Here is a 22357-nt window from a genome sequence, read left to right as displayed (position 1 = left end):
CACAGAGGAGAGCATTGGTCCAGGCAGCAAGCAGGGACGTGGTCAGCAACAGAGAAAGGATTTGCACAGGCAGCAGGAAGGAATACTGTCCATAGTCACTACAGGCAGCAGGCAGAGATATTGCCAGCACAGCCAAAGCATTGGTCTAGGAAGACATGTGGTCAGCAACAGCCAAATGAGTTGTCCAGGCAGAGACATGGTCAGTACAGCCAAAATATCAGTCCTGGTAGTAGGTAGGAACACGGTCCATAGCAGGGGCGGACTGACAACTCATGGGGCCCCCGTGCAATAGGGGATCATGGGGCCCCTGTGTCCTTGCCCAAACTCAAAAAAGCCTATGAAAAAGGTACCAGGGGCATCTCATGGGGCCCCCTACTGACCCCAGGCCCTCGGGCAGTGCCCGAATTTCCAAATGGTCAGTCCGCCCCTGGTCCATAGTACAGGTAGCAGGCAGAGATGTGGTCAGTTCATGCGGCAGACAGAGGCATGATGGCAGTAAGTTGGCAGAAGGCAGAATTATCAGGCTTAGGGCCTTGGTAAGGTAAGACCTGGGCACAGGGGTAGAGGCTTTGTTCCACCCAATCTCTTCGAAACCTCTGGACTAACAGACATTTTTGCGGGAATTACAAAACCCGGTGAAAACCGAAAACTTGGTTTTCTCCACTCGGAAAATCTATTCTGGAGCCCCTCGCATACATGAGACCCCTGTGTTGTCTCGAATCTAACTAATACAGTGGCAGGGCATAAGATCAGTTCAGGAGGCAGGCAAAAAGCCAAGGTCAATTCACATGGAAGGCAGAAACATGGTTGATAGTTCAAGCGGCAGGCAGAGGCATCGTCAATAAACAGTCCAAGGTCAGTTCAGGCGGAAAGCAGAGACATTGTTGATAAACAGTCCAGGTCATACAGGGAAATAGGCGATAGTGGACAATAGAAAATATCTTGACTAATAATGTAGCGAGGTGTGATAGATCCAGAAGCTCTCTCCAATACAGAGTCCTGGCTGGGAAGGACATTGGGGACAGCAGTTTCGGGTGTCACGGTGAATTTGATTACTGGAACATAAACAACATTTCTTGAGGGGTTTGCAGCCTGTTTAGGAAAGAGGGAGGATATCGGAGAGATGCCTCTAATGGAGTCTGGTCAATGAATCAGAGCAAATTTGTTCAGGGGTATGGCCAGGTGGATAGAGAAGGTCCGTAACAATATCCTCTTGATACTTCAGGTAGGTTAGGGATCTTTGTGTGCACTTACAAAAGATGACATAAGGATTGTACGGGGCTAACTGAAACAAGTAGATGGAAACCTTTTTTACCAATAGATTGATCTCCTGGTGGCTAAGTACGGCTGTAACATCTTGTCATTTATATCCCCCCCCCCTCCATGAACTGGTTATAGTCATGTATGCATCTTGGTTTTTGGATGGGACCTTGTCTTGTTTGAAGTTCCACCAAGGTGTCATTGTAAATTGAGGAAAGGATATAGACATCTCTTTTATCTTTCCACTTTAGGGCTAGGAGCTCTTCATTCCGCAAACTGGCTGTTTCTCCCCGTTTTAATTTTGTAGTGACCAGTCGTTGTGGGAAGCCCTTGTGGTTGGCCCATGCTGTCCCACAGGCCACAGTTTTCTTCAAATAGAGATAGCGGAATAATGGGAGATTTGTGAAGAAATGATCTACATACAAATGGTAACCCTTTTCGAACAGCGGTTCTATAAGCAGCCAAACAATTTTGCCACTTGTCCCCATATAGGTAGGGCATCCATGGGGGGTCTAGCTGGCTGTCCTTTCCCTCATAAATCTTGAAGTTGTAGGTATATCCCATGGCCCTGTCACATGCCTTGTAGAATTTTACTCCATATTTGAACCGTTTACTGGGGATGTACTGTTTGATGCCAAGCCTTCCAGTAAAGTGGACTAGGGATTCATCCACACAAATATTTTTGTCGGGGGGTAAACATTTCCTTGAAGGTACAGCAAAAAAAGTTGATTAGTGGGCAAATTTTAAATAGCTTATCATAATCAGGATGATTTGGAGGAGGGCGCTGGGTATTATTATTGAAATGCAAAAACCTCATTATCATCTCATAGCGTGTTCTGGGCATACAAGAGGAATAGTCTGGCATATGATGTATAGGTTGGGCAGACCAGTAGGCAAGGACTTCATTTTTTTTGTCAGTCCCATGTTCAGAGTAAGAGTAAGAAAAATGTTAAATTCCTCCACAGTGAGGGGTTGCCACACAAATGGGCGGGCATATGATGAATTAGGATTGCTGGCTATATATTGGCTGGCATACAAGTGACACTGATCCACAATGTAATTTAGCAGATCATTAGTATTTTATTTTATTATTATTATTATTATTATTATACAGTATTTATAAAGCGCCAATAGTTGGCTCAGCGCTGTACATTACAGAGGGGAACAGAACATGTGACAGAACAATACCAATACAATGCAAAACATGAGGGGATCGAGGGCCCTGCTCTTTCGAGCTTACAATCTAGGAAAAAATAAATGTAAAAAACTAGTTGGGGTATCATTTTCTGCTTGTATCTGAGGGCCTGGCTGTGCTGTAAAATGGGGAATTGCAGGTTCTGCCAAATTAGCAGGCAGCCATGTGGAATATAAAAGTACATCTGGGAGGCTAGTATGGGCCGTACCTCGTTGTGGACGGGAAACCCTGCTACTAGTGCCTGGCCTATCATCGGGAATGTGGCCCTGCTTGTACTCGCCATGGCACCAGGATTTGTAGTGCTACTGGTGGATACCTACTTCTTCTGGGAGTGCTGCGCTGCTTGTACTCACCACTGTGCTACTGGTGGATGTCCGCTCCTCCTCAGATCTCCTGAACCTCTTTGTTTGGATTCTCTCCTCCTCAGATCTCTAGAACCTCTTTTTGCGGACTCTTTCCTCCTCAGATCTCCGGAACCTCTTTGTTTGGATTCTCTCCACCTCAGATCTCCGGAACCTCTTTGTTTGGACTCTCTCCTCCTCAGAATTTGCTGCTGACTCAATGCTTTCAACTGGCTCATACTCAGAATCTGAGTCTGACAGAGAGAGTTCCCCGCTACTCTTGTCCATCATACTCAGTATCTGGAAAGCCTCCTCACTGGTGTATCATTTTTTAGATATTTTGATGTTCACTGGTACTGATGTGGATTTGACACTGGTAGGTAGTGGTGCATGTTGATCACTGGTACAGAAGTGGATGACCACAGGTACACTGTGACAGATGTGGATTGGACACTGGTAGGCCATGACAGATGTTGGTCACTGGTACAGATGTGGAATTTTACATTGGTACTGTGACAGATGTGGATCACTGGAACTGTGCAACAGATGTGGATCACTGGTACTGTGTGACAGATGTTGATCACTGGTACTGTGTGACAGATGTGGATCACCGGTACTGTGTGACAGATGCGGATCACTGGTACTGTGTGACAGATGTGGATGACCACTGGTACTGTGTGACAGATGCGGATCACTGGTACTGTGTGACAGATGTGGATGAGCACTGGTACTGTGTGACAGATGTGGATCCATGGTACTGTGTGACAGATGTGGATCACTGGTACTGTGTGACAGATGTGGATCACTGGTACTGTGTGACAGATGCGGATCACTGGTACTGTGTGACAGATGCGGATCACTGGTACTGTGACAGATGTGGATCACTGGTACTGTGACAGATGCGGATCACTGGTACTGTGTGACAGATGTGGATCACTGGTACTGTGTGACAGATGTGGATCACTGCTATTGTGTGACAGATATGGATCACTGGTGCACTGACAGCTGTGGATCACTGGTACTGTGTGACAGATGTGGATCACTGGTACTGTGTGACAGATGTGGATCACTGGTACTGTGTGGCAGATGTGGATCACTGGTACTGTGTGACAGATGTGGATCACTGGTACTGTGAAGATGTTGATCACTGGTATTGTGTGACAGATGTGGATCACTGGTGCACTGACAGCTGTGTGGGGGATACTTTGGGGTGATCAATGCGTATGTAACTCACAGTTTTCACAGATCGGCTCTGCTTCTCCTTACTAGCAGGCTTTGTGTGAGGAGAGGCAGAGCCAATCAACTGAATGGCAGCTGTGTTGAAATTACATGATGGCTATGATTGGACACAGCAATCATGTGATCAGAAGGGCCAATCAGACAGCCCTCCTGCCGAGCGGCTTTGCGCTATGTCCAGGGGACACAGGCACACCGAGAGCACACAGCTGCACAGCCATGAGGCCACGTGCCAGGCCATGTTCTGATGGAAGTTCAGGAACATTCACGCAGAACAATGAAGATCCCACCTGGCCGTTAATGTGCAGTGGCCAGGTGGGAAGCGGTTAAAAAAATAAACTGCTTTGGAGATGTTTCATCATTCACACAAAAGTAACGAATAACACCTAAAGTAGGTGCAGCGCTAAAATCAAAAGATACAAATAATTCTCTATAGGATAAATGTATAAATATCGGTGGTTAAACAGATATGCCACAATGGTGAATATTGCGTTTAGTCAATGAAAAGTGCTGAAGGCACACATGAAGTCCTCGTCCCAAAGTGATGGTAATAAAAAGGTGAAGAAAGTCCTGGAAAACAAATAGAGTGCGCACTCACCAGAGGTGCGTTAAATTAACGCATGTAAGGAAAAAACTGCTGCAAGATCTCTCCAGCATCAGGGCTCTGGTCAGATCGCACTGCGTCCTATCCTCTGTCTCACCGCGAAGAGCAGTAGCCAAGTTGCATCCAAACGTGTAAGCGTCAGGGAACTCCTTGGTCCAAAGAGACACTGTGGGAGATGGTACTCTCAAAGAGAGCCCAATGAAGGACGCCACATAGTGTAATACTGTTTGACTCCAAGTTTAATAGTCAAAGGGGTGAACAAACAAAATGACTGACCATTGGTAGTTGGCCACATGTAGTGGCTAGATGTCCATACATCTAGGCTACAGCTTATGGACATCTAGCCACTACATGTGGCCAACTACCAATGGTCAGTCATTTTGTTTGTTCACCCCTTTGACTATTAAACTTGGAGTCAAACAGTATTACACTATGTGGCGTCCTTCATTGGGCTCTCTTTGAGAGTACCATCTCCCACAGTGTCTCTTTGGACCAAGGAGTTCCCTGACGCTTACACGTTTGGATGCAACTTGGCTACTGCTCTTCGCGGTGAGACAGAGGATAGGACGCAGTGCGATCTGACCAGAGCCCTGATGCTGGAGAGATCTTGCAGCAGTTTTTTCCTTACATGCGTTAATTTAACGCACCTCTGGTGAGTGCGCACTCTATTTGTTTTCCAGGACTTTCTTCACCTTTTTATTACCATCACTTTGGAACGAGGACTTCATGTGTGCCTTCAGCACTTTTCATTGACTAAACGCAATATTCACCATTGTGGCATATCTGTTTAACCACCGATATTTATACATTTATCCTATAGAGAATTATTTGTATCTTTTGATTTTAGCGCTGCACCTACTTTTCTTTTACTATTGATTATTACAGGGAGGATTGGTTGCCTTTTTTGGTGTTCTAGCTGCTTGTATACTTTTGTCTGTAGCGCTCGCTATACTTTTTCCACACAACGAATAACACCTGGAATGTTTATACCCTCTTGAAGACCAAACATTTTCTGGGATGTTTTGTTTAAATTGATATTTCTTGCTAGAAAATTACTTATAATCCCCAAACATTAGATATTTCTTAGCAAACACCCTAGAGAACGAAATGGCGATCGTTGCAATTTTTTTTATGTCACATGGTATTTGCGCAGCTCTTTTTAAAATGCTATTTTTTTAAAAAAAAACAATTTTTTTGTAAAATATAAAAGAGGATGTTACGGCAAGAAAATAGATACCTAACATGCTTTACAATTGTGGAAAGGCGACAAACTACGGAACTTAAAAATCTCCAAAGGAGACGCTTTAAGAATTTTTACAGGTAACCAGTTCAGAGTTACAGAGGAAGTCTAGCGCTGGATTTATTGCTCTCACTTTAACGATCGCGGCGATACCTCACATGTGCCTTGCAAACACCACTTACATATGCGCACGCAATTGACGTATGGGTTCACTTCTGCATGTGAGCACGGTGGGATGGGTGGGATCATTTTTATTCCTAATACAAGAAATGTAAACATCCCTTGTAATAGAAATATACATGACAGGTCCTCATGAAGAAGAGATCTGAGGTCAAAAAGACACCAAACCTCTAAAAGCAGGTTTAAACTAAAAATGTTTTTTGAACTGTTGCTTTGAAAAAGAAAAACATTTGTTTACTTCCACCGCCGACTGGATTTAATGTCATGACATCGTTCTGGTCCACCATCATGATAGAGGTGATCAAAGACCATAGAATCTTTCATCGCCACCATCCTGAGGAGGCTGCACCATCAGATCATTTCTGGGGCTGGCCGGCATTAACAGTAAGCCTGAGAAACACCAGCGAACCGCAGGAGGTGGGGGGGATGTCCCCTTCCACCACTATGGAAAGCGATTCAGCAGTTCAAGAGCCACTAGGACCACTTTCATATGAAAAGCGGCCGCTGAAAAAAAAAACGGTAGCAGGATAATGGCACATTTCTTCAGCCATAACTCTGGTAAACCACTTGATAACTCCAATGTTTATATATGTATATGCAGAGACGGTGCTTCCACTAGGCAAACTAGGTGGCCACCTAGGGGCACTGCCACCTAGGGGCACCTGGGCACAGCACAGGCCTGCACTCTCATTGTGTGCAACGCCACCACATCATGAATGGTCCTCCAGCTGAGGGGAAGGGCGGCAGAGGGGAGGAAGAAAGGACAGAGGAAGATGCCAGGTGTCTGAGGCCAGTGTAGCAGCTGAGCTGCCGCCCCTTCCAGTGTTCCTCTCAGACACAGTCCCGTACTGCAAGTTGGCTGGCGGCTGCTGATCATTGTGGAGTTCCAGTCCTTCTCTTCCCATTCATCAGTGGATGCAAAGCTGTGCCTGTGGAGGAAGGCAATGTGTGACTCTGATGTTTCGAGTCTGTGTGAGTGTGACCCGGCCATCCATCACATGTGCAATGTGTCAGTGAGTGATGACATCATCATAATCCCACAGCCTGCTCTTCTAGTGCCTGCTGGGCCTGCTGATCGGTGTCAGTGTTGGTGGTGGTGTGTTGTGTCAGATCTGTCACTGTGTGGGATCGCTCAGTTCAGGTGTTCCCTGTGTGTATGAGGGCTGGGCTGCCTGCTGTCACAACATTTTACCTCCCCCCATTGCCTGGCGAATTTCAGCCTGGGATCTGTTAGAGTGTGGATCCATCATCCTCCACTCACTGCAACTGTCACCCTGCCACTGCCAGCCACAGATACAGTTCCTCCCTGACATTGATTTTGTCTTTAATATTGGTGCTGGTGGCATCTTTTGGCACTTATTTTTGAAAATTAAAAGAAATGTAGCAGTTTTATGTTTTGTTGATTTAATATTTTCTACTGTTTTTAATTTTTTCTATATTTTTTTTTGGGGGGGGGGGGGGGCTCAAGTAGCTGGTCTTGCCTAGGGTGCATAATAGTCTAGCACCGGCCCTGCATATACGTACTGTATACATATGTGGTCTTCAAGTGGGTAATATGTGTACAAAGTGAGTTTCTATTTGTTTCCCTACCCCAGGCTATTTCAACATTCAACCATAAAAGTTAAAGAACATTCAACCAACAGAGAAAATGGCCTAACGCTGTAAGCTAAGATTTTACCAAAAGAGTGAATAGTATGAAGGGAACAACCACTGATAAATGTGATAACCTCCTGCTCAGGGCTCCTGGTTGTTAGGGCGCTAGCACCCACCAGCATCCTAACAACTTTGTTGTTGTTTTTTTTTTCTTAGAGGCCGCGTAGCAACCTGGGATGAGTCAGTCTGGGAGTGAAGCAGTGAGTTCACCTTAGTACAGGCTGGGAGGTTCTGCAGGTCAGGGCTTCTGGAGCCCTCTCAACCTTCCAGAAAGTAGAGAACTTTCTGGAACAGGGGAGGAGGAGGAGGGGAGAAGGCTCAGATCTGCATGTTTGAAGGACCTTGGCCAATTCCCTGGCAGGAGGCTGGACATGGTGACCAGGGCAACCCTCAAACATCACAGAGCCTGGGGAGAAGTGTGCAGAGTCAGGTGGAAGATGGAGTGAGAGGAAGGCTGGAGTGAGAAGCCTGGGAAGGGGCTCCAGGGAGAGGAACCTACCTACAGGCAGGGTGCTGGACGGGAGGATCTCTACTGTCTCAACGTCTCCCAGGGAGGACAACTTGTTAGCAAGGAAGAAGTCTTCACAGAGTAAGGTCTGAAGGCAGTCACCAACCCACCATGCTAGCAGGCAAGGACAGTGTGAGTACTCCTACACCCCCTGGGGATAAGAGGAGAGGGTGGCCAGATGCAATATCCAACTAGTCTTCATCCAGGACTGCTTAACTGCAAACTCTTGGGACCTCCTTCCTCAGTGATACCCTCACTACAGCTGACTGGAGGGGAGGATTCATCTGGGGTCTGAGGAGGTACACCAAAAATGACTATAGCATTCCTTAACAGAGATTGTTGCTATTTTGTTTTCTTTTTTCGCTAGTCCAAATGTACATAGTTGCTAAGAAATTTGTCCTCAATAGTTCTTTGGACATCTCATATACTCCTAGACCCCATCCAACTTGTTAACCCCTTAATAAAAACAACTAAAAACCAGCTCATGGACTGTTTACTGACTCTGAGGGTACAAGTGTAGAACTGCACTGCACCTATTGTTTATATTTTTGAAACCCTGTCACTTGACTCCTACCAAATGACATCTCCTGGTGACTGCAATGTAAACAATGGTTCTAAGTAATTTGTATGGAATTTGATCATGATAACAAGAAAAGCAGTAAAATAGATTCCCCATAGACAGCAACAATAGACATTCCAGCAGAAATAGACCCCCCAGCAACAATAGATTACCCACCACAGCAACAACCCCCCCCCACAAAAAATACTCCATAGCAACAATATACCCCAAACAGCAACAATGGATCAGCCAGCATCAATAGACCGTACAGCAGTCATCAACAGTACACTCTTCTGTAACAGCAGATCCCTTCCATCTTCAATAGACCCTCCAGCAACATAAGACCCACCCCAGCAACAATAGATCCCCCACCAGCAACAACAGACCTTTCCAGCACAATAGATAGCCCACAAAAATAGATCCCCTGCAGTAAAAATAGATCCCCAGCAGCCAGTATCAATGGACTCTCCAGAACACCACAGCATCCCTTGCCATTACATACATTCATTGCTGAAGGTGCCGGAACTCTGTTCCCCTGTGTTCCCGCTGAAAAATGGTCCTGCTTTTGTGGGGTGATGAGACATTTGCACTGCAAATTTTTATAAATAAACCCCTAGGACTCCATCCACCCCTCGCTGCTTACATCTCTTAGAAATTCCCATTGTGAGATATCTCCGGCAGCATTTACTGTATATTCTCATCCACCATTGGATATTCTTGCTTTCACTAGAATGTATAACAAATCCAACAGGGAGATCAGGATACCCTCATCTTGTAAAGAAAAAAAAAGAAAAAGAAAAGACAAACCACCACAGCGCACAAGTCCCAGTTTCCAATGTCCAATATGTTTGCCTGGCAACCGAAGAGGGTTCCAAGAAGGCTGAGGGGGTAACCAGGTGGTGTGAATTCTGGGGGTCCTACAGTGTATCCTTTTAAGATCTGGGCTGATCCAACCAAAGCTCAAAGACAGGAAGGACAGGAGCACAGGATCCCAATTAAAATTCCCATTTGTTTTTTTTTATAAAAATGTTAAAAATCTCACTTACAGCTAGGTAACTGTACATCGGCATGAAGTGTGGGGACGGGGATGTCACATCAGAGAGACTATACACAGGTTTGAGGTTTGACAAAGAAGGAAACTCCCTTGAAACACATTATCACCCCTTCTGATTTACATACGGTGGTGTTGGACGCTGCATGTGGCTGACAACTGGCTATGTACTGAGCGGTCCTTCTAGGTTGGCATTGGGGTTGTGAGCCGCCGCCGGTGTGTACGGCCTCACTGATGTGAAATCCCGATCTCTACACTTCCTGCTGATGTACACTTACCTACTGTAGATGTAAGTGTGCTTTTATCATTTTAATAAAATGCTATTGTGAATTTGAATTGGAAACCCGCTGACAGCTGATGAATCATCGGTTGTTAGGGACGCGGCAGACGGCTTCCCGGCCCGCTCCTTAGCAACCAGCTATTGTTTTATGAGGTTTGGGCTGCCAGCTCCAAAAATTTGCATCTGAACAGCTGATTTGTATATTCGTGAAAAAGGAAGGGAATGTGTGAGCAAATTAGGCGGTGTGAGGCCCATCCCTGTGTGAGAGGCTCTAGGCAACCACCTAATTTGCCTAATTAAAGAGCCACCTCTGGAATCCAGTCACCCATTGCTAGTCTGAAATCCATTTTACCATTGTATTGTATACATGACCATATCATGTCTTCACCTGATCCCCAATCTTCAGTTACCTCCCCCTAACAGAGGTGGTGGGGGGCTTTAGATACTCATTGTCAGAGAACAGACCAAACACACAACCCATGAAAGGAACAGAGGCTGTAAAAGTGAGATCTAATCAGCCTCATCATATATTTCTCTAAATCTATCAGGTCTTTGATCATCTCATATTAACTGCTAAATGTGTTCTGTTAACATTAATAAATATTATTTTAATGTCTTGCAGCTGATTTGAGTGGAGAATCTCCTATTACATATGGAGAAGGCTGGCATTTTATACTCAATTGTTCTATACATGGTTATCATAAATATTCTTACCGTAAATAAGTTGCGGGTACCTAAGTGAAGTAAAAGAATAAAGTCACAATAAGGTCCAAAGAAATGTAAAGAGCCGATCACAACTGAAAACACAGACTACTTATTGAGTATGATTTTTCTGATCTTGTCTATTTTTTCTTCAAAAGAAGCTAAAACAAATGGAAATAGAACAAACAACGTCATTACTACAGACAGAGTTTTTGGAGGGTTTATGGGGAACATCTTCTAGTTAGAAGAGGAACAATTACATGGCAATGGAGGGCAATAGGGATCAACTTTCACATGGTCCAAATGTTTGCATAGTATATGGAAAGAGAGGAGATCAAATCCTTTACAAATGTTGAGTCTTCATAAATAATCCAGGATGATCAGATGTTTGAACACTTATCAATGTGATCTCTATCCAATGCTATGAGTTTTTTCCCTGCAATCAGCTCATTAAGTTTGCCCATTCTGCTACTGAAGTGACATGTGTAGACTTCCAATGTCTGGGAATTTGTCTGGCAGTAAAGAGAATACATTGTAAGCCATACACATTTATATTTCTCTCTTTCAATCCAGTGATAAGAGAAATTTCTCAGCATCTGAGGCTCTCAGAATACTCTAGCAGGGACTGGATATGATTGAATGATACATCTCATTGGATCATACATCTGATTGAATGCAGAGGCTGTTTAACAATTTTCATAACGGCCCTTTTGATTTTCAAAATAAAGGATGTGGGAGGGAGTGCCAAAATAGCTACCCTTGACTCAATGTTGGCCACTTCTGGATGAAATTTGCTAGATATATAGTCAGCTTTAGTATCAACATTTTAGTGTAAAACAGATTGTGGGGTCAGGATAATTTGTACATTTATGTGTCCCTTATAGCCTCTAAGCATTCCACTACTTACCCTCTCCATGATCCAGCTCTGCCCTCTATGTCCCCATCCAATGCTCCTCTTTCAGATTGAATGACACCCAACATTCCTGAGAACCCATCACCTGGGCTCTGGGCTCATAATAGAACACTCCATAGAAGAGCATTCAGATGTCGCAACATGAACACCATTCTATCCAGCAGTGAGGATGACCTACCAATAATGCCAATGAAAAAGAGAAAGGGACCCATTTGTGTTACTGTCACAAGACAGCTGTAATTAAGGTGTGTATTTTTAAAATCTGAAGGGAGGTGTTACATGAGGATGTTACAGTTGGAGTTGAATTTTATTGGGATAATATTGTCTCTTTTTTATGGAACTGTTCTTACCATTTATAGGTATTCAGGATAAAATACCCATAAAGGTGATCCAAAGTACTACTTAATAGTTTACACTCACCGGGCTCTTTATTAGGTCCACCTTGCTAGTACCGGGTTGGACCCCCTTTTGCCTTCAGAACGGCCTTCATTCTTCATGGCATAGATTCAACAAGCTGTTGGAAACATTCCTCAGAGATTTTGGAGTTACTGTTCCCTTTCTATCATCTGTGACCAGTCTGCCCATTCTCCTCTGACATCAACAAGGCATTTTCCTCCACACAAATGCCGCTCTCTGGATATTTTCTCTTTTTTTGGAACATTCTCAGTAAACCCTAGAGATGGTTGTGTGTGAAAATCCCAGTAGATCAGCAGTATTTGAAATCCTCAGACCAGTCCATCTGGCATCAACAAGCATGCCACATTCAAAGTCACTTAAATCCCCTTTCTTCCCCATTCTGATGCTCGGTTTGAACTTCAGCAAGTCATCTTCATCACATCTAGATGGCTAAATGCATTGAGTTGCTGCCATGTGATTGGCTGATTAGCAATTTGTATTACCAAGAAATTGAACAGGTGAACCTAATAAAGCGGCCAGGGAGTGTATTTCTATGTTGTATAGAGAAAACCTATGATCAAAGAGAAGGAGGGCTCCCGTTATTGGAAGGAATTTCAGTCACCTAACAAGGAAAAATGAACCTCACATAAAAGGTAGATGAGTATTATGGGCTATATACATTGTATGATTCCTACCCTATACACACATATGGCTTTCCTCAAGAACATTCTCAAGCAGTATATTTAATAACATATCTTCCTTGCTATTTCTTCTGGGATTAAACTTTTGAAAGCTTCATAAATAAAATAAAAAGCTAGCCGTACTATGGAAATGGACATGACAGGTGCTGCATATAATATCTGCACAGAGCCAGGAACATCTAATAAAACAGGTAATCGTACATAATCGTACATTATTATTAATAATATTATTATTATACAAAACGTGCAATATATAGCGCCAGCAGTTTGCTTTTTTTAAATATATTCTTCAGCTTTTTTTTAACATATAAAAGTAATTTTAACATATATTTGTAAATGCATTCCAAAAATATAGATTTGTATTTTTAAAGACATACAGTATATTTGAAATGTATTTTTATAAATATTTTTCATATATTTTGTAATAAAAACGCATTTCAACATGCAGTATATATATATTTATTGAAATATATTTTGAAATATATTGAATATGGCCAAAATTGTAGCATTTCAAATATATGTCAATTTATTTTGGAAGAACATTCTAAAAATATATTTCAAATATATTTTCCTTCCATGTGGTCTAATACTGAGCTTGTAATTGTAGCGCTGCCCCTGCAGGTAATGCTGTTAATAGCTGGTTCTTTCCCAAAAGGAACCGAGGCTGCCAGCCACCCAAGCAACAGTCCAATCACTCCGGCTCCAATAAACAGTCAGGGGGCTGTCTTTTTGTGATTTATCACTTGTATAACTTGTAATAGGGAGAGGGGATGGGGACAGGGGATACTTTATAACGTTCGGCACATAGAAATTGGAGGACAATCTCTTCCCTAAGTCTTTCTGAACAGGTTAAAGTGATTGTAAAGTCTCAAGACTTTTTACCTTCATGTGTTCTATGTGTGAAGGTATATACCCTTCTGTGTGCAGCAGCACCCCCAGCCTGCCCCCAATACTTACCTGAACCCCATCGCAATCCATCGATGTGCATGACTAGCCTTGTCTGTCCTGAGTCTCTGCATTCTCATTGGCTGAGACAGCAAGTGGCAGACATTGGCTCCCGCTGCTGTCAATCACAGCCAGCCAGCCAATGAGGAGAGGGGGTGGGGCCAAGCCGCGGCTCCATGTGTGAATGGACACATGGAGCAGTGGCATGGGAACATGCTTGCTCGGGTTCCCCCATAGTAATCTGCTTGCTATGGGGGTACGCGACAGAAAAGAGGAGCCGGGGTGCCGACAGGGGACCCGAGAAGAGGAGAATCGGGGCTGATCTGTACAAAACTACTGCACAGAGTAGGTAAGTATAGACATGTTTGTTATTTTAAAAATAAAAATTGTACCTTTACAATCACTTTAAGACCTCACAGCTGGGGAACATGAGACAAGTCTCTTTGGCATACAACCTTCTTCTTTGTAATTGTGACTGTTGAACAGTCTAAGGCCTCACATCTGGGGACCATAAGGCAGGTTTTTGGCCATCCAGTTACCTTGCCCCCATGCACAGTTACTGGTACCCAGTGCATCATCCAGTACACAGTCTCAAGGATGAATTTAGGGTCACTACTCACAAGTCCCAAGGACAGATGCCACCTCCCAGCTTCCTCCAGGCACAACCCAGTGAATGAGATAGCACCTCTCAGGACCAGATCCCTTAATGGTGTGCTACTGGAGGCAGTTCTAAGCAAAGTCTATTTAATCCTGGCACCTCTAAGGTCTCCTAGAGCAGCTGCACTGTCAGGGCTCTGGGAATGACCAGAGGTGTGTGGACCGACACAGGGAAACACAGACTTCAGGTATAGCGTGTAAACAAGATAATTTATTAAGGACAACACAAACATAAACGCAGTGCAACCAACCAAAAGCAAAACTAACACAAATACATACAACAAGGTGAACAAACCCAAACCTAAACTGATATATATATATATATATATATGTATATATATATGGAGCACAACGTAGTTAGGCGGGTCGGGTCGGTAGCTAACGGGCAAACAGGGTACCAGGAGCAAGCGGAAGAGTGGTCAGGAATAGCCGAGGTCAGAACAGACAGAGTTCGTTCAGAGTCAGGATCAAAGCAGGATCAGGCAGGAAGCAGACAGGATGCAGGTACAAGGGCTCAAAGGAAACATACACCAAGGCACTGATCACAGGCCTGGTCCTGCTTAAATACACCTCCTGCAATCAGCCTCAGCTGATGGCCTGATTGCAGGAGTGAGATTCTGGCTGCTGAGAGCACCCACTGGCCAGCCTTGGTACTGCAGCCCACAAGGCAGGTGAGTCCCACCACCATTGGCGAGTCCATTCCTGACATGCACAGTCCACAGATTGCCTGGCAGCAGAAGTTCCTGCACCTCTGGAACCCTCCTGGGGAGAAGGAACCATGCTCTCCAGTGTCTCAGACTATTTATCTCAATTCCAACCCCTAATAGACACTCCTCCCCAGGGATTGGCTGGAACACAATAGATATTCAGACTAGTTGATTTTAATCTCCCAACCTAAGCTCTAGAAATGCCTTTCAGAGGCAAGAGGAAGCAGTCATAATCGTGCTACATAATATTCATACAAACCCAATGTATTTATAGGAGGATAATAAAGGAATAAATTACTGAAATGTCTCCATTACCTGAAGCCTCCTTTAGGATGTGGTGGATGTGTCGGAGTTTATTGGCCATTCTTCTCTCCACTGATAGAGGGTTTATTTTATGTTTAGTCAGATATTCCATTTCTTCTTTTCTTAGGGTCAGGAGTTCACAGTTCCGGTATTCCCCCTCCATCCATCGGGCTATAATCTGTCTCTCCGAATTTATATCTTTCACATCACTTATCACAACGTTTATGTTTCCTAGACCTACAGAGCAGACAAGACTATAAACTAGACAATACATGTAAGAACCTTCCAAGCATACTGTAGCTCTAAGGAGATGGTCAACAAAACACAATTCCTACATTCAACTGTTATAGTAAAAACATAGTAGATTGTACAATCAGACTGAAGTGTGTGTGTCTGGCTGTACTCTCCATACACTAATGTGTTATCCCTTCCTTTCTGCAATCATTGTTTATGTATTATTCCTCAGCACAATGCTGTGAATACATTATTAAATGTTCTCCCCTTTGAAATCCTGAAGGTGACACTTTGCATGGCTGGTGGCTCTCAATCCCAGCAGTCAAGGTCTCCACTGATGATCAGGAACCAATTAGAGTGGCTCCTGACCATGTGACCACTATATCAGCTGAGACTTAGATATTACATGCAGGTTGGATGGAGACCCCAATGATAAATAGAAAGCTTTCAGTCAGCAGATGCCACAATTAGGCTGAACTATTTGTATGCAGTGGCATATATTCAATAGTGTAACTGTCAGGTACAATTGCATTATTAAAATTAATAATAAACTCATTTAAAGATAGGGAAAGATTTAAGCCTTTTTTTTTAACAACCAAGCAAGTTTATTTATTATGTGTACCAAATACCAACTACCGAGTCATATACAAAATATCTTATATACAGTAAACAGCTCTCAATAGTAGGCAGTTGCACCCAGGGATATCCCCCAATGAGGGGTTAAACTGTAAAATAAATGAGGGGAGCCCCTCTAAGAGTAGCAACTAAAACCAGCTATAGGATGAAGGATGAAATCTTCTGTTCAGATGGCTGTTACCACACAGTAAGTTGTTGCCAAGTCGGGTTGTAAGACCGACTGCAGTATGGCTGTTCTCCGTGTACAGTCTGCCTGTGGAAGAGTTTTATGTGCAGCAGCCGCAGCGCTTGATTAGCCGAGTTCCCCTCTAATGTTCTCCTAGTTATAAGTAAAAGGGGACGACTTAGGACCAAGGGGTACAGTTCTAGAAAAACTGGAAGCTTACTTTATTCCAAGGGAAGGCAATTCATTTCTCCAAGGGGCCACATGAGAAACTGGGACTGTTGTGGAGGGCTGAACCAAAGTTTAGGTTAGGCTTTAAGTGGACAACATTGGACTGGGAGGGTCCATAAGTATATAACCATTATAGAAAACAAAGACCTGGTATGAGGAATAATAGACACAACTGCTCATGGAAAGGTGTGCACACTCACCATTATTAGAGGAGAAATGTCCTCTGCTGATCTGCTGGTCACAATGTTGGTGTATGGCAGGCTGGTAAAAGCAGGGAGCTGACAGGCACAGGGGATCATTAACTGATCTTCCCTTTTGTGTGACTGACAAGCTCAGGGAGATATCTGGCAGAGATGCAAGGATTGGAAGGAGAGAGTATGAGATCAGTACAGGGGGGATTTCTGGAGAAAAATGACACATGAAGACGGAGGGCATGGCAGGGGTTAAAGTGGCTTGGGCTAGGTGGTTGGTTGTAGAATTTAAAAGTAAAGTGGGTGGCAAAAAATATCTGATTGGGTCAAAGTCAAGGAGGCGTGGAGCTGCAGGGGGTTGTCTGGCAGTTGGTCTGGGGTGGTCTTTAGGAAAACTCCCCGCCCTTCTGCCCTACATTGGGTCTTTGGGTGCTGGGTCATGCTGGTGATTGTGGTTTGCTCTGGCATGTGGCATGCGGGGTACAAGGTCCTTTTGGGTTGGGATGGGTAAAAAAGGTAAATTGTAGGGACCCGTCTGAGGTACAGCCCCCAGTTGTTGGGATGTGTATCTGCGTGTTGTCTCTGAGTCAGTGGTCTTGCAGCTTCCTCCCCCTGAGTCACGTTACCAGTGACGTAGCACATCGGTGGAGCCTAGTGATGTCACTTCCAGTATTGTGCAAACCAGGAAGTGTGGTGAGAGGAACCATTTTTGTCATTGGAATTACACGCCTTCGCTGTTTTGTGAGTGGATTTTAATAGCTTCATAAAGGAAATCTTTTTTATTGGTGTGGCACTATGATTTGTCCTCTTTTCCCCGGAGCATTTACCATTCCGGTGGGAAGCTGAAATCCGGTCTCCTAAAGGGCCAGTAGAAAGGAAATGGCTAGCTAAGGATTAGCGGTGGACAAGCAAAATATTTACCAACATTTATAGTTATTTATGACCTATATGATATACAGTTGTGTTCAAAATAATAGCCGTCAGACATCACTAACCGGATCAATCTCTGTTTTTGGTGGAAATGATATTTCTACATGGCAAATAATTTCCTAGCAGGTGTAGTAGAGTCATAGAAGTCCAACAGACCTAACAGTCATGACATGCATGCTGCTGATTCTGTGTCATTGAATCACTCATTGAAAGGGGCGTGTTCACAATAATAGCAGTGTGGAGTTCTATTAGTGACGTCATTCATTCTTTGAAAAACAGGTGGCAATTATTGCCCTTATTTAAGGAAGGAAGGCAGCAAATGTTGGACATGCTGGTTACAGTGCATTTCTCTCTGAAATTCTGAGGAAAATGGGTCGTTCCAGACATTGTTCAGAAGAACAGCGTACCTTGATTAAAAAGTTGATTGGAGAGGAGAAAACATATAAAGAAGTGCAGAAAATGATCGGCTGCTCAGCTAAAATGATGGCAAATGCTTTAAAATGGCAACCAAAACCTGAAAGACGCGGAAGAAAGCGAAAAACTACCATTCGAATGGATAGAAGAATAGCCAAAATGGCGCGGACTCAGCCAACAATCATCTCCAGGAAGATGAAAGAAGGTGTGACGTTCCCTGTGAGGACTCAGCCAACAATCAGCTCCAGGAAGATGAAAGAAGGTGTGACGTTCCCTGTGAGGACTGTTACAATTAGAAGACGCCTATGTGAAGCCAAGCTATCTGCAAGAAGTCCCCGCAAAGTCCCACTGTTGGGAAAAAGACGTGTGCTGAAGAGGTTACAATCTGCCAAAGAGCACATTGACTGGCCTAAAGAGAAATGGCGCAACATTTTGTGGACTGATGAAAGTAAGATTGTTCTTTTTGGGTCTAGTGGGCGGAGACAGTTTGTCAGACGACCCCCAAACACTGAATTCAAGCCACAGTACACTGTGAAGACCGTGAAGCATGGTGGTGCAAGCATCATGATATGGGGATGTTTCTCATACTACGGTGTTGGGCCTATTTATCGCATACCAGGGATCATGGATCAGTTTGAATACATCAGAATACTTGAAGAGGTCATGCTGCCTTATGCTGAAGAGGAAATGCCCTTGAAATGGGTGTTCCAACAAGACAACGACCCCAAACACACCAGTAAACGTGCAACATCTTGGTTCCAGACCAACAAGATTGACGTTATGGAGTGGCCAGCCCAATCCCCGGATCTTAATCCAATAGAAAACTTGTGGGGGGACATCAAAAATGCCGTTTCTGAGGCAAAACCAAGAAATAGAGAAGAACTGTGGAATGTGGTCCAATCATCCTGGGCTGGAATACCTGATCACAGGGGCCAGAAGTTGGGGGACTCCATGCAACACAGATGTCCAGCAGTTCTCAGAAACAGTGCGACTACAACCAAATATTCATGAAGTCATTCAAAGGAAAGCAAAATCTTCAAACATTTCTCAGTTTATATAGTGAATGTTTGAGTTTGTAAAGAAGAATACAAACACGGCCATTTTTTTGAACCGTCTAATATTCACTTTTGTTCCATTTTTTTAGAGGAACAACACAAATTTGATGTATTTTCTTCATGTTGTGATTTGGAATAGAATGTGTCGTGTTCCCAATGCATTTGTGTGGATGGAAATAAAAGCTATTAGAAGGATTTTCAGCTTTAGTCACTTTTTTTCAACACACTGATATTATTTTGAATATAACTGTATGTGTCAAGGAAGAAGGTGAGTGTATGGCACACCCATTGGTGATGGGAAGCATGTTTGTATATGTTGGATGAAGTGAACACTTTACAACACTGTTGTGGAGTACGGTGTGTTTTGTTGTAATGTGAGCGCATATGTTTTTTGCACTCAACCATTAGCTTTAATTTAAATGGTGTTGCACTATGATATATATTTTTGTTTTTTACATACACGTTTTCTGAGTTGTGATTGAGTGAAGAAATTCTGGATTTGTTGCCACATGAAAGGATTCACTTTCTGTATAAATGCATTTGACCTATTATAATTTGTAGGACAGACTTAAAGGTGAGCAGGGAGAGTATCTTGGCACAAGCACGTCTTCTGGGAAGTGACTGATAAACGCACTAATTTGGATATTCTGTGATTTGGGAGTTGGACATTTATTGTAGTGTGGATTTATCTTGCATGGGATTACTGGAGGATTATTTTAGTACATTTATATGTCTGGATGAGAAGTTAGCGCACTACACATTCTTGGTTTATATATAGAAAACAATTATAAAACAACAAAAAAATACAATAAATGAATAATACATCTAATCAATATAATCAAAGCTATTAACAAATACACTATTCTCCCCTACAACCTTACTAACATCACGATAATAAAAACTCATATATACAATGATATATTCCGGCATATAAAACGACCCCCTACTTTTCCTGTTAAAATATAGGGTTTGGGCTATACTCGCCGTATAAGACTACCCCTCTTCCAACGCACACCAAATAAAAATTAAAAAACATCAGATTTGATTTCAGTATGGTATTCCAATGATGGGGCACTATTCCTCCCACTGACACCAATGATGGGGCACTATTCCCCCCAGTGACACCAATGATGGGGCACTATTCCCCCCACTGACACCAATGATGGGGTACTATTCCTCCCACTGACACCAATGATGGGGCACTATTCCCCCCACTGACACCAATGATGGGACACTATTCCTCCCACTGACACTAATGATGGGACACTATTCCTCCCACTGATACTAATGATGGGGCGCTATTCCTCCCACTGACACCAATGATGGGGCACTATTCCCCCCACTGACACCAATGATGGGGCACTATTCCTCCCACTGACACTAATGATGGGACACTATTCCTCCCACTGACACCAATGATGGGGCACTATTCCTCCCACTGACACCAATGATGGGGCACTATTCCTCCCACTGATACCAATGATGGGGCACTCTTCCTCCCACTGATACTAATGATGGGGCACTATTCCTCCCACTGACACCAATGATGGGGCACTATTCCTCCCACTGACACCAATGATGGGGCACTATTTCTCCCACTGATACCAATGATGGGGCGCTATTCCTCCCACTGATACCAATGATGGGGCACTATTCCTCCCACTGACACCAATGACGGGGCACGATTCCTCCCACTGACACCAATGATGGGGCACTATTCCTCCCACTGACACCAATGATGGTGTCCCATCATTAGTGTCAGTGTGTGAGGAATAGTGTCCCATCATTAGTGTCAGTGGGAGGAATAGTACTCCATCAGTGTCAGTGGGAGAAATAGTGTCCCATCATTGGTGTCAGAGGGAAGAATCATGCACCATCATTGGTGTCAGTGGGAGGAATCGTGCCCCGTCATTGGTGTCAGTGGGAGGAATAGTACTCCATCAGTGTCAGTGGGAGAAATAGTGTCCTATCATTGGTGTCAGTGGGAAGAATCGTGCCCCATCATTGGTGTCAGTGGGAGGAATCGTGCCCCGTCATTGGTGTCAGTGGGAGGAATAGTACTCCATCAGTGTCAGTGGGAGGAATAGTGTCCCATCATTGGTGTCAGTGGGAGGAATCGTGCCCCGTCATTGGTGTCAGTGGGAGGAATCGTGCCCCATCATTGGTGTCAGTGGGAGGAATAGTACTCCATCAGTGTCAGTGGGAGGAATAGTGTCCCATCATTGGTGTCAGTGGGAGGAATCGTGCCCCGTCATTGGTGTCAGTGGGAGGAATCGTGCCCCGTCATTGGTGTCAGTGGGAGGAATTGTGCCCCAACATTGGTGTCAATGGGAGGAATCGTGCCCCGTCATTGGTGTCAGTGGGAGGAATTGTGCCCCAACATTGGTGTCAATGGGAGGAATAGTACCCCATCATTGGTGTCAGTGGGGAAAGGAATAGTGTTCCATCATTGGTGTCAGTGGGGGGTGGAATAGTGCCCCATTGTTGGTGTTAGTGGGGAAGAGGAATAGTGCCCCATCGTTGGTGTCAGTGGGAGGAGGAATAGTGCCCCATCGTTTGTGTCAGTGGGAGGAATAATGCCCCATCATTAGTATCAGTGACACCAATGATGGGGCACTATTCCTCCCACTGACACTTGCTGACCCTGTTCCAGTATGGTGCTGCTGCAGCCAGCATATATGGTTGCAACAACACCTCTGCACGGCACACTTACCGGCCGCTCCCTCACTCAATTTTCGCAGGCTCCGCCTCCTCGCCGGTGATTGACTGCCTGTGTGTCTTTCCTGAGCTACAGTTCTGGCGGCCAATCACCGGTGAGGAGGCGCAGCCAAGCGGCCGCGGGAACATCAAGCGGCCAAACTGAATGAAGGAGCAGCCGCACTTCCTGGACTGGATTGCCGTGGGACTGGGACCGGAGTGAGATAAGAAACAGCAGCCCCCTGCCCACCCCTATACTTAGTGTCCCTTCCGTTGGAAGGGGGGGAGCGGCGGCGGCACCGCGCCGCCCCCCTAAAAAGTGCCGCCCTGACACCAAGTGTCAGCATGCCGTATACCGGCATATAAGACGACCCC

General features: G+C 44.3%; 1 protein-coding gene across 1 annotated transcript in view; it reads right to left on the bottom strand.

Moving 5' to 3' along the window:
* Positions 1–22357, bottom strand: part of LOC149437834 (uncharacterized) — a 105164-nt gene that overhangs the window by 21923 nt on the left and 60884 nt on the right. Inside the window, exons 3-4 of the mRNA XM_089660505.1 lie at positions 15444–15668; positions 10822–10841 (exon numbers count right to left, since the gene is read on the bottom strand). Coding sequence (XP_089516631.1) covers positions 10822–10841; positions 15444–15668 — 245 coding nt within the window. The remainder of the gene's footprint in view (positions 1–10821; positions 10842–15443; positions 15669–22357) is intronic.

The sequence above is a fragment of the Staurois parvus genome, unplaced genomic scaffold (assembly GCF_062004578.1).
Source record: "Staurois parvus isolate SC_StPar_1 unplaced genomic scaffold, SC_StPar_1.0 ptg001252l, whole genome shotgun sequence".
Lineage (NCBI taxonomy): Eukaryota > Metazoa > Chordata > Amphibia > Anura > Ranidae > Staurois > Staurois parvus.
Note: the sequence above shows the minus strand (reverse complement) of the source record. Positions and strands in the feature narration are given on the sequence as shown.